The 12994-nt window shown below is 56.4% G+C and overlaps 1 protein-coding gene across 2 annotated transcripts; it reads left to right on the top strand.

Moving 5' to 3' along the window:
• Window positions 1–2417: 2417 nt before the first annotated feature.
• SCN1B (sodium voltage-gated channel beta subunit 1) lies at window positions 2418–12618 on the top strand. Of its 2 annotated transcripts, none has more exons than XM_082676163.1 (6): window positions 2418–2631; window positions 4296–4462; window positions 5125–5365; window positions 11182–11323; window positions 11874–11945; window positions 12034–12618. In XM_082676163.1, the coding sequence occupies exons 1-5, from the start codon at window positions 2592–2594 to the stop codon at window positions 11938–11940; spliced, it is 657 nt and encodes a 218-aa protein (XP_082532289.1). In that variant the 5' UTR covers window positions 2418–2591; the 3' UTR covers window positions 11941–11945; window positions 12034–12618. The 2 variants fall into 2 exon arrangements, with proteins under 2 accessions (XP_082532289.1, XP_082532290.1); XM_082676164.1 differs by lacking the exon at window positions 2418–2631 and adding an exon at window positions 2695–3091.
• Window positions 12619–12994: the final 376 nt, after the last annotated feature.

Below are 12994 nucleotides of genomic sequence, written 5' to 3'. Positions count from 1 at the left end.
CCATCTTACCGATGTGGAAATGGGCCTAGAGGCAAGGTCTCGGTCCAGGTAGAACCTAGGTTTGTCTCACTCAAACCCTGTTCTGGTTCCAGAGTGAGTGAGGTGGGGTAAAGAGAGACCTTTGACAAGTCACAGTCAGGCTGTAAGAATCTTAATTGATGGCTTGGCGCAGAGGACTGGAGGAGAGGCTGCATGGGGCAGGATGGACCACAGGTGACAAAGGGCAGAGCCAGCCTCCTCTAACCTCTAGCTATGTGATCATGGCAAGTTACCCATCCTGAGCCTCAGTTTCCCACACCTGTAAAATGGGCATAATGGTAACACCCATCTCGTAGGAAGAATTAAATGAGTTAATATTAATAAAGCGCTTAGAACAGCCCCAAGCCCGTAGTAGGTGCGCAGCCAACATCAGTTTGTAGGGCTGTCACTAGGTGCCCCTGCCTGGTGCCTACGGCCTGTCCTCACTGCGCTTCTGCCTGCCACCCCCGATCAGAGGGGAGGGATCGGAACAGCAAGAGAGTTATTTTTTGCAGGGGAATTTCACAGCCTAGGAGGTGCTGGCACAAAGGCCCAGATCACAAAGGTATCTGGTGTCCCTGGCTTGTCCCTGGCTTCCTCTCCCTCTGCCCCGGGCCAGCCCCACCCTTGGTTCCTCTCACCTGGCAAGGCTGCAGGGGGGAGATTCTGGAACTTCACCCCACCCAGAACTGGAGGTTAGGACCTGAGGAGCAGCCCTCAGCCAAAAGTCTCCCACCCTGGTCTTGACGGAGCCTCGCCCCTCATCCTCTCCATTTAGCAGACAAGCCCCCTGCCATCACCTGGCAGGATTCCAGATCCACCTGAGACCAGCTGCATGACCCTAGGCAAGGGAGTGGCCCTCTCCCAGCCTCAGTTTCCCTGTCTGTAAAATGCAGATTAATAATAGAAGTGCAGTAAATGTTTGGGGAGGTAGAAGTGAATCCATACAAGAAGGGCTCTGGGGCTTCCCTGGTGGTGCAGTGGTTGAGAGTCCGCCTGCTGATGCAGGGGACACGGGTTCGTGCCCCGGTCCGGGAAGATCCCCCATGCCACGGAGCGGCTGGGCCCGTGAGCCATGGCCGCTGAGCCTGTGCAAAAAAAAAAAAAAAGAAAAGAAGGGCTCTGTGCTTGGCGGTTATTTATTCATTTGACGAATATTTATTGAGTACTTGCAATGTGACAGGCACAGTGGAAGGTGCTGGAGACGCAGTGGTGCACAGGACAGTGTCCTCACCCTGCGGGAGCTTGTTTTCCAGGGTTGGAGGGACAAGCAGTGAATGGAGAAAAACTATATAGAGAAGAGTATAATGTCAGGTAGTGACAACTGCTGTAGAAAAGAAACAAAACTAGTAAAGGAGGTCAAGTAAGGGACTGCGGAGGCAGTTGGTCCTGAGTGGACAGGGGGCCTGATGAAGGTGACGTTAGAGCCGAGAGCTGCCGGAGGAGAGGAAGTGAGCCCCTTGGTCATCTAAGGGAAGAGTGGCCCAAGCAGAGGTGAGCAAGGGTGAAGGCTCTGAGGTGGGAATGAGCTTGGTGTACTGGGGACAGCAGGGACCTGGACAGCAGCGGGGAGTGGCCTGGAGAGGGGAGTAGAAGATGACGTCAGAGACAAAAGAGGGTAGCGGGGTCTTGAAGGGCCTTCCTCTAGAAACATGGCGCCTCAAATCCCCAGAGCCGACTTTCTGGTTTGGATCCAGGGTGCCCATCCTGCTTGAGAGGGGTCTGGAGTATTATGGGTAGCCCTAGCCTGACACCCCCCATGCCCACTTGGGTTCCCACACAGTGACCTCCAGGCCGGAGTGCCAGGGGTCTGAGGGGGAGGTCACTTGGAGGTCCCAGCCAAGTTCCCCTCGAGATCCCATGGGGATGACCTCCATAATTTGAAGTCCGAAGCTCTGCCCTCAAACCGCTCTCCAAACCCTCTTGTAACTCTGAGGGTGACCTCTCCCAGACTCCAACACTGGGGCTCCCCGGAGTCTGGAGGGGTCGGACAACCAGACCACGCGCCCCACGCCCGAAGCCGCGGTCCCTGCGCCACCGGGAGAGGCCGGTGCAGCGGGCGACTCCCGGGCCGCTGCGGCAAAGGCTGGGCAGCCGCGCCCTCCCCCCGCGGTGATTCATCCCGCCCCCTCCCTCTCCCTCTCCCTCTCCCTCCTCCCTCTCCCTCCTCCCTCTCCCTCTCCCTCCTCCCTCCCGTGGCCGCAGCCGCCGCCGCTGCAGTGCGCAGGAGACCGCGGCCCGCGCCCAGGCGCGCCGGAGCCGGAGCGGGGCCGGGGTCCGCGCACCTGGCGAATGTGTTCGGCTGCGCGCGCCAGCGCAACAGCCCGAGCAGCGGCCGCCGCCCGCGCGGCGGCGGGGATGCCCGGACACCGGGCTCCGGGGCTGGGCCCCCGGCGGTAACCGGAGCGGGGGGGCCGCGCCCCCCCTCCTCCCCCCCTCGCCGGTCCCAGAGCCGCAGCTGCTGCGCCCGCGCGCTCCCGGGGACATTCTGACCGCCGCCGGGTCCCGCCGCCTCTCGCCCCGCTGTTAATACCGGCGGCACGGGAGGGGGGCGCAGCGTGCGCAGCGCAACCATGGGGACGCTGTTGGCCTTCGTGGTCGGCGCGGCACTGGGTGAGTGCGCTGGGGGCGCGCGCGGCGGGGGGCACAGCTGGAGCACTGGCCAGGCGGCGGGATTCGCGCGTTGGACTCCCGGCCGCGGGCGGGGGCCACCCTCACCCCATCCCCCGGCCCGGCTAAGTCCTCTTCAGAAGTTGTGCGCGCGGGCAGCGGGGTTCCGGAGGGCGCGGAGGTGCGGGTGGGCGCGAGCGGGCGGGGGCCGGGCTGGCACAGGTTGGTGGCTGCGGGCGCCCAGCCGGGGGCGAGGAAACGCGGAGTCAGCTGCTCCCGGAGCCCCGCAGGCTGCAATGTGACACCCACAGCCGCGGGAGGTGGGGGTTGGGACGGGGGTGGAGGCGGCGCCCGGAGATTGGGACGGAGAGAAGGAGAGACTGGGAGAGATGGAGACGGAAGGAAGGGGCGAGAGACACAGAAGAACTCCTGAGCGCTCCGCTGGGAGACTGGAGAGATGGAAGTAAGTGGGGAGCCAAGAGAGAGGGATGCAGAGTGTGCCTGAGAGAGACTGAGGAGAGAGAGTTAAGAATCTGAGAGGTGGAGAGAGGAAAAACTTGAGCGAGGCAGAAGGAGATGGAGACACAGGTAGACACAGGAAGAGATGGAGTTTAAAAAGGACAGGGAGAGGTGGAGTGAGAGAGCGAGAGGCCGGGAGAGCGTGTCTGAGCCTGGGAAAAGGACACAAAGTGGTGGGACCTTTAGAGAGACCCCTAAGAGAGAGAAAGAGGGGGAGACAAAGACAGAGGCGTTCAGGGAGATGGAAAGAGACAGCAGAGGAGGAGGGCAGAAAACCCCAAGATTAACAGCAGAAAGAATCAGGGACAAAGGAAAAGCCCCAGAGCTGGAGAGACAGAGCATTAGCTAGTGAGCAGGAAGGAGGTGGCAGGTAAGAATGTGGAGGGACTCAAACGGACTGGAATCCGGTGAGGGTGCAAAGGCCCTGGGGCAGGAAAGCGCTCTGAGAGTTTTGAGAAGCTAATAGGAGGTGGGATTGGCTTCAGGAAGTGAGGAGCCTGGGAGCAGAGGGGGCTGAGGCAGAAGCTTGGGGTGGGGGTGGACGACAGGAACTTATGGGACTGGGGAGCAGGGCTGGAGTGTGGGTTTGCCCTGGTTCCCGTGCCCACCTCCTTCTCAGGCCTTGCCTTCTCCCAACCCATTTCTCTGGGGCTGGCTGGTCTTACAGAGCAATAATGGTAGAACTGACACCGCCACCTTGAACTTCTAGCACAGCTGGAAATCTGGTCCCACCACCTACACGCTGCAGTATTTTGGGCAAGTGGCCTTCTGAAGAAGGGGTACTTGGGTAGCAAAGACTCTGAGCTACTGACCACGGTAACAGCCCTGTTAATTGGGGGTGTCCTGTGTGCCAGACCCCTTGCGACCTTACCTACCCTAAAGGACCTGCCCAGCAACCTCCAGAAGCAAAGACGATCGATTCCCTCACCATTCACAGAGGGAAACTGAAGCTCAGAGAGGATGAGGGACTTGCCAAGGGCACGTAGCAGGTGGCAGGGCCAGGCTCAGCATCTGCTTCTGACCATTCCTGATCATTATTGAGGGGAAACAGATGGTTTCCGAGGGGCCCGAGAACTAACAGCCAGCGAGCCTGGCATTGCCAAGGGTGATGGGTGCCCTGGCTCGACCTGAGCCTGCTGTCCCCGCAGTGTCCTCAGCCTGGGGAGGCTGTGTGGAGGTGGACTCAGAGACCGAGGCCGTGTATGGGATGACCTTCAAAATTCTGTGCATCTCCTGCAAGCGCCGCAGCGAGACCACTGCCGAGACCTTCACAGAGTGGACCTTCCGCCAGAAGGGCACAGAGGAGTTTGTCAAGGTGTGTGGGAGCCTGGCAGGGTGGTGGAGGGTGGGCGTCTGTGTGGGAGTTGGCGGGAGCAGGGTTCCGGTAGGGGTTGGTTGGTTGTTTGCAATAATGTGCTATTACTGATGACCTGGATCCAAATTCCAGCTCCACCATGACCGACTGGTGACCTTGGGCAAGTCACTGAGCCTCTCTGAACCTCCGTTTCTGCCTCTGTAAAGATGGGGGGCAGGTGGTCTCTAGCTCTGAGGTTTGCATGAGGACTGATTGAGTTCCTGCACCTAGCACCTGGCACCAAATCAATATCATTGCCATTATTTAGTACGAGCGAAAATGTCTTAGATGGTCGTCATAGAAGGAAACAGAACTTTTTTGACCTCCTTTTTGCTCCGTGTAGTTTGAATTACATATGAGGGGGCGCCATAAACTTTGAGGGCCTGCTGGAGAATTGGGGTCTACAGCAGCCGGCATCAGGCTGCCTCTCTCCCCGCCTGGGGAGCGTGTCTGGGGGCCGGGGAAGAATGGTAGAGAATGAAGGCCAGGAATGCCGCGTGGGGGCTTGGGCGGATAACTGAGGAACGCATGTGTCAGCATGTGTGTGTGTCAGGGCTCCGGACAGAATAGAGGTCTTTGTGGGGGACGTGGCCCGGCGGTGACCCCGCCCCCACTGCCCCCAGATCCTGCGCTATGAGAACGAGGTGCTGCAGCTGGAGGAGGATGAGCGCTTTGAGGGCCGTGTGGTGTGGAATGGCAGCCGGGGCACCAAGGACCTGCAGGACCTGTCCATCTTCATCACCAACGTCACCTACAACCACTCGGGCGACTACGAGTGCCACGTGTACCGCCTGCTCTTCTTCGACAACTACGAGCACAACACCAGCGTCGTTAAGAAGATCCACCTTGAGGTGGTGAACAAAGGTGAGTCGGGCCCAATGGGCAGCCAGATGGAGGGACAGATGGCCAGTAGGGGACGGGTTGGCTCCGCGCCTGGGCAGCGGGGGCGGGGAGTAGCACCTCCTTCCTGGAGTCCAGCTCCGGCCTCCATTTCCCTTCAGCCACGGGGAGGTCACAGCGGGCCTGTCCCGTGGAAGTGCTGGGCGCATAACTCAGCTCTGCCACCTGCACTGTGTGACCGCCAGGCGGGTGCCTCCCTGTCTCTGAGCCGAAGGATCGTCCTGTAGCGAACAGGATGATAATAGTATCTGCCTCTCCTGGTGCTGGTGGAGCCATTCTTATGTCCCAGGGAGCTGGTGAGGATTGAGTGAGTTGCGGGGTGTCAGTGGCTGGTGTGTCTGTCACAGCAGGGCCTCGGCACACGGGGGCAATGGTGGTGGTGCGTCTGACTGTCAAGTAACCTCAGCCCTGCCTCCCTCTGTCACGTGGCGCAGGAGATAGGAGAGCGTCTCCTAGAGCAGTGCTCGTCGTATTCGACTGTGTGCACGAACCACTTGGCAGTCTTGCTGATGTGTCAATCCTGACTTAGCAGATCTGGGTTGGGCCCAGGATTTCATCTCCAATAAGCCCTCAGGCGAGGCCAAGGCTGCAGGTCTGGGCCCACACCGAGCAGCAGAGATATAAGGTGTTGTTGAACCATTTCATCATTTTGGCTTCAGCTGCCTTGAACCCCTTTCCTGAACTAGCTTCTGATTGGGTGTAAATTGGAATTTTCCAGGGCCCTATGACCCATTGGCTTAGAGAGTCAGGGAGGTATCCCAGACCTTGGGCCACCAAAGAGCAGGGCACGTGAGTCCCGAGGGGCCTGCAGTGCACACACATCATCACGGGCAACGTGCATTGGCCCACCCTTCCCTGAGAGGGGTGCTGGCTTTAACGCCCTACATGGAGTCCATCATTGAATCCTCCCACCCACCCTGTGGGGTAGAGGCTCTTCCTATCCCCATTTTACAGATGGGGAAATAGAGGCTCAGGGAGATAAGATTACATGGCCAAGGTCACAGAGCTGGGACCTGGATTTGAACCCAGCCAAGCCTGTGTGACTGTTGTTTCTGTTCTTGGCATGATTCACTATACTCTGTCAGCCAGAGCCTGTGGGTTTCTTTTGATAGTTAGCATGTTTTTTTTTTTTTTTGCGGCACGCGGGCCTCTTACTGTTGTGGCCTCTCCCGTTGCGGAGCACAGGCTCCGGACGCGCAGGCTCAGTGGCCGGCCATGGCTCACGGGCCCAGCCGCTCCGCGGCACGCGGGATCCTCCCAGACCGGGTCACGAACCCGTGTCCCCTGCATCGGCAGGCGGACCCTCAACCACTGCGCCACCAGGGAAGCCCCGATAATTAGCATTTTTCAGTGTATTGTCAAAGTGATCCAGCAGAATTCAATTCAGGAGACACGTCTGAGCGACTCTTTGGCATAGGTCACTATGCTGGGTGGACAGTCGCCCATGGATGTAGAGGATGGAGCCCTGCCCTCATGAGTTGGGGGGACATCTGTAACAAAGACACCCCAAATACTGTGGCTTAACAAAATCTCTGTCAGTCCTGTCTCTCAAATCTGTTGCGGTGAAGGGTCAGGCGGTGCGGAGGCTCCACGATGCCCTTCAGGCATCCAGGTTCTTTCCACCCTGTGGCTCAGCCCTTGCTCACAGTGCTGTCCTCACCTGCATGGTGGAGGCTGGGCTCACGCACACCCGTGAGTCTCTGTTTTTTAATGTTATCTACCACATTATACTGCCTCCCAGAGCCTGTGTTCTTTTGAAAAATATTTATTTATTTATTTGGCTGCGCTGGGTCTTAGTTGTGGCACGTGGGATCTTCATTGCTGTGTGCAGGATCTCCGTTGCAGCATGTGGGTTTTTTTTTTTTTTTAGTTGCGGCATGCGGGTTCTTAGTTGTGGCGTGAGGGATCTAGTTCCCTGACCAGGGATGGAACCCGGGCCCCCTGCATTGGGAGCACAGAGTCTTAACTACTGGACCACCAGGGAAGTCCCCCAGAGCCTGTGTTCTTATATTTATATAACGTAGAACTCCTTCTGTTATCTTCCCAGAGCCTGTATTTTCTGCATCCTCCACCATACCCCAGTATTTTTTATCCACCACATTACGGTACTGCTTTTTTAACATTACTCACTGTAGTGTAGTATTTTATATTATACCGTATGCTATACTGTTTCACATTAGCAGACGTATAACTTTTTATCATAATTCATCATACCAGAGTATTTTTAATGTTATCAACCATATTATCACATTTTTATCATTAGCCACCATGCTATAGTATTCTAAAATATTATCAATCATATTGTAGTATTTAAAATTTTTACTTGGTATATATTTATCATCACCAATCATACTGTAGTATTTTTTTTAAAGAAAATTTTATTTTATGTATCACTGGCCATGAATTTGTCATTAGTTATTACGGCTGCCAAAAAATATGGAACACTTCATGAATTTGCGTGTCATCCTTGCACAGGGGCCATGCTAATCTTCTCTGTGTCATTCCAGTTTTAGTATATGTGCTGCCAAAGTGACAACATACTGTAGCATTGATATATTTTTTTAAGTTTATTTTATTTTATAAATTTATTTATTTATTTATTTATTTTTGACTGCGTTGGGTCTTCAGTGCCGTGTACGGGCTTCCTCTAGTTGTGGCGGGCAGGGGCTACTCTTTGTTGTGGTGTGCGGGCTTCTCATCGCGGTGGCTTCTCTTGCTGCAGAGCACGGGCTCTAGGCACGCAGGTTTCAGTAGTTGTGGCACGTGGGCTCAGTAGTTGTGGCTGGCAGGCTCTAGAGTACAGGCTCAGTAGTTGTGGTGCATGGGCTTAGCTGCTTCGCAGCATGCGGGATCTTCTTGGACCAGGGCTCGAACCCGTGTCCCCTGCATTGGCAGGTGGATTCTTAACCACTGCACCACCAGGAAAGTCCCAGCATTGCTTTTTTTTTTTGCGGTACGCGGGCCTCTCACTGCTGTGGCCTCTCCCGTTGCGGAGCACAGGCTCCGGACGCACAGGCTCAGCGGCCATGGCTCACGGGCCTAGCCGCTCCGCGGTGTGTTGGATCTTCCCGGACCGGGTCACGAACCCGTGTCCCCTGCATTGCAGGCGGACTCTCAACCACTGTGCTACCAATAAAGTCCCAGCATTGCTATTTTTAACATTACATATCACTCTACAGTATTTTTTTCATTCCCCGTGATATTATTGTATTGTTAGCATCACTGGCCATGCTATATTCTTTTTATATTGTAATCCACTGTCTTACTGCAGTTTCAGCATTACCCATCAGTCTGTATTGCCTCCTGGTAATGACCCCTCAGCAATGAACTGAGTCATTTCCAAATGAGGGGCAGTGGGCGCTGGTGGTGAGACCTTCACTGACCTGGCAGGGGTGCAGAAGATGGTAGGAAGCACCTGGGGGTCCCCCACCAGGGATGGGGCTGGCAGCTGGGGACAAGCTGGCTAATTCTATTTGGACACACCCAGTATGAAGGGAGCAGGTGTTGAGGTGAAGCAGTCGCTGAGGCTGGCGGGACATCCGGCCTGCAAAGGTGCAGGCTGGGCTTCAGATCTGGTGGCTGCCTGTGTGGGGAGGCAGGTGAAGCTCTCAGAAGATTTGGGGTTTCTGAAGAAATCAGAGGTCTCCCTAGAGAAGGTGCCTCTGCCCCTCAGTGTGACCCCTCTGCCTCAGTTCCTCATCTGTAAAGTGGAGGAGTCCCACCTCCTGAGATGTCTGTGTGGGTCCATGGAGACTGCACTGGACATATCCCAGCCATTTCCAAGTTTCTCTTTGGCTGGGGAAGCTTTCCAGAGCAGATAAGAGCTTGGACCCTACAGTCGGTTACACTTAGGGTTGAATCCTGACTCTGAGTGCAGTCCTGGCTGTGCATCCTTGCCCAGCACTTTGCCCTCTCTGGGCCTCAGTGACCTTGTCCTGCAAATGGGCTACAGAGCCCATACCTGTCACTGTCCTAATCCGATTGGGAGAGCAGGAGATACCAGATTGCCTAAATCCGTTTGGGCATTGAGTTCCAGGAGCAGGGGTGAGAATTCCGATGATTGAGCTTTATCCAGCATATATTCAACTCAGTGTGCTTCCGGAGGTCAGCTGACGTGGGAAGCCTGGGCTGTCTCTATCCTTGGGGTTGTTTCAAAGAGTCAGAGAGATGCTCAGGTAGAGAATTCAGCACAGAGCCTGGCTGAGAGCATGCATTCACTGCATGGGACACATTCATGGTATCTTTGGAGTGAAAGAACGAACAAACAGTTGAGGTGTGGAACCCTGTCCCCAGCTCCTCCTGCAGGGAAGCAGGGGAGAAGCATCCAGCCCTGCACCCCCCCCTTCCCTGTGGTCCAGAAAACATTGGTGCCATCTGCACCGGGTGTAGCAGCAGAAAGTGCCCACTCCCAGGGGAGGAAGACCACGTGGGAACAGCGGGGAAAATGAGATCCTGACCATCCAGAAGGAGGGGACCAGGGATGAGGAGTGGACACTTGCGAAATCCGGCCGAGGACGCCACAGTGGCCTTCCGCTCTGGTCCCCTGGCTGAACGCGCTCCCTTTACAGTTTAAATTTAGGCTCAATGAAAGGAAGCTGGTGTTGGCAAGAGCCAGGGCTGCGGAAAGGATAGAGTGTTTCCAGAAAACGTCAGCGAATAGCCAACACTTAACGCGGTGCTGACTGTGGGCACATCCACGCATGTTACAGATGTTAACTTGTTTTCTCTTCCCAGCAGCCCTGTGAGAAGGCATGAGTATTATCATCCTTATTTTACAGAAGGAGAATAGAGGCCCAGAGAGGTGGAGTCATTTGCCTGAGGTCACACAACTAGTAAGAGGCAGAGATAAGATTTGAACCCTGACAGTCTGGTCTCAGAGCCCCTGCTCTTAACTACTGTGCTGTACTGCCCCAATAATAACAGTAATAATATTAATAATAGTAAACATGTATCAAATGCTATGTATATGTCAGGTACTGTTCTAAGGATTTTTAGAGCTTGTTTAATTCTCACAACACTCCCATGAAAGAGATATTGTGATTATGAACTTTTTAAAATCATTTTTTGTTGTTATTTTTATTTGGGGATTTTATTTTATTTATTTATTTTTGGCTGCGTGGGGTCTTCGTTGCTGCGCTCAGGCTCTCTCTAGTTGCAGCGAGTGGGGGCTACTCTTCGTTGCGGTGCGTGAGCTTCTCGTTGCAGTGGCTTCTCTCATTGTGGAGCACAGGCTCTAGGCGCACGGGCTTCAGTAGTTGTGGCTCGCGGGCTCTAGATTGCAGACTCAGTAGTTGTGGCACGTGGGCTTAGTTGCTCCGTGTCATGTGGGATCTTCCTGCACCAGGGATCGAACCCGTGTCCCCTGTATTGGCAGGTGGATTCTTAATGACTACACCACCAGGGAAGCCCTCCACTTTTTATAGTTGGTGAAACGGAGACCCAGAGAGGTTGAGTCACTTGCCCAAGGTCACACAGCTGGCAAGTGGTAGAGCCAGGATTTGAACCTGAGTCTTCTCCTTGTAGAGCTACAGCTCTTGGGCACCTACAACCACCTGAATGACACAGAGGACCCTCGAGTTACACAGGGAGGCAGGTTGAGGGTGATCCCGAAGCCCGTCCAAGGCTGGTTATTGAGAATCACAGTAACAACGATGGCTCTAGGGAAGCAGCCTGGCCTCATTTGCAGACCAGGACCAGAGAGGTCAAGCCACTTGCCCAAGCTTGCACAGCAGGCTCAAGGCACACTCAGGCTGCCATCTGACCCTGCCCGGCCCCTGCAGCCAACAGAGACATGGCGTCCATCGTGTCTGAGATCATGATGTACTTGCTCATCGTGGTGTTGACCATATGGTTCGTGGCAGAGATGGTTTACTGCTACAAGAAGATCGCTGCTGCCACGGAGGCTGCTGCACAGGAGAACGCGTGAGTGGGGTCGCTCAGGACGGGGAGAGGCGGCCCAGGACAGCCAGTGCTTCCCAGAGGGGAGCATGAGCTGAGTGGGGAGGTGGGCAGGGGAGCAGCCCAGGGCGCCATCTGCCGGTCCTCCCCAGAGGGGACCATTTGGTGTCAGAGATGGGATGAGGTCCCAGCCCCTCCCCCCTCAGGCTCTCAGCCCCCACTTCTGTCAGGACCCAGGGTTCGGGCCCAGCATCCTCTGCCCCAAAGATACAGGACTCCAGGCCCTAGCCCTTGAACCTCCCAGTCCCTGCTCCCTCAGACTCAGACTCCAGGCCCTCAACCCCTTTCCCCGCTAGAACCCAGGAGTCTAACCCCCCAGATGCCTCCTCCCTCACATTCAGGACTGCAAGCCCCAGCCTGGGCTTCTTTAGGATCCCTGGGACCCAGCCAGCCCCCTCTTCTCTCTGACTGGAGCCCTGTGCACCTGGGACAGAGACCGCAACCCTCCTTGGCCTCCGGGGGGTGGGCCAGACCGACGGTGGGGTTGCTGTACCCCTGACCTTTGCCCCCACAGCTCAGAATACCTGGCCATCACCTCAGAAAGCAAAGAGAACTGTACGGGCGTCCAGGTGGCCGAATAGCCCCGGTAAGGTGGGCTGGGCAGGCAGGGGCTGGAGGGCCTGGGAGGTGTCAGCCATTAGGTGCCTGATGCCCTGTATCTCCCTCACCTTTAGGCCCTGGGCTCCGCCTCAAGGAAGAGCCAGCCCTAACGGGGAACATCCGGGCACAGCCTGCCCCCAATGGGGGTTGGCCATTCCTGGGCCTCCACAAGCCTCAAAGTCCTGCCAACGGAGCCTCCAGGGTGGGAGAGGGCAGGGGGCTTGGCTCACACCCCGAATCCAGCCTCTTCCTCCTGCCCCATCACCCGCCCGCGCCGTGCATGATGGGTAAAGCAATACTGCCGCTGCCCCCATGCCTGCTTCTGCTGCCTGTTTGGGAGGGGGCGGTGAGGTGGGGGCAGCGGCTCCGCACCCCTCTTTCTTGCTGATTTGCACACATTGGCCGCTTTGGACGCGCACTACTGGGGCCCAGCCCCTCCCCGCCCCCTCCCCGCCCGGTGAGGGTTATGATGGGCTGGAACAGCTCGGGACGGGGGGTTCTGGGACCCGCTCCGACCCGCAGCGACATTTCCCCTCCTGCTTCCTCTGGCTGGACCTGGGGTCTCCTCTCCCTGTGATGCACTCTCGCCCCAGCCCAACCCGCCGTCTCTCACCAGCCTTGGATTGTGGCCACTTCGAAAGGGGCCCATTCAGCCTCGTCTCTCTTTACACAAGTAGTTTTGTTCATGAAATAAAGATTCTTGGACTTGCTTCATAGTCTCTCTCGTGAGCCCAGTCACCTTCTACACCCCCTCCAGATCCAGGAGCCTCAGTTTTCCTGGGGACCGGGCCTCCAGGGCAGGCAGCAGGGCCTCTCCACACACGTTCGGGGATACGATGGTGGCAGTGTCTCAGGCTCAGCGCCTGCCTGAAGGCTCAGCGGGTACAGCCACTTGGTACTTGATGAATGTGTTGGGGTCTGCGGGGACCAAGAGTTTCGAGGGAGCCAGCAGGAGCCAGGGAAGCAGACTGGTAGCCGGTGTCAGCGGGGGTGATGAGGGGAGGAGAGAGAGGGCCATGAATGGAGAGAGAGGAG

This window comes from Grampus griseus (assembly GCF_964374135.1).
Source record: "Grampus griseus genome assembly, chromosome: 19".
NCBI classification, from domain to species: domain Eukaryota; kingdom Metazoa; phylum Chordata; class Mammalia; order Artiodactyla; family Delphinidae; genus Grampus; species Grampus griseus.
Note: the sequence above shows the minus strand (reverse complement) of the source record. Positions and strands in the feature narration are given on the sequence as shown.

Coding starts and splice junctions, on each gene's coding strand:
- SCN1B (XM_082676163.1), top strand. CDS start 2,592: ATGGGGACGCTGTTGGCCTTCGTGGTCGGCGCGGCACTGG. Junction 5,366..11,181: donor CCTTGAGGTGGTGAACAAAG/GTGAGTCGGGCC, acceptor CGGCCCCTGCAG/CCAACAGAGACATGGCGTCC. Junction 11,324..11,873: donor GCTGCTGCACAGGAGAACGC/GTGAGTGGGGTC, acceptor TTGCCCCCACAG/CTCAGAATACCTGGCCATCA.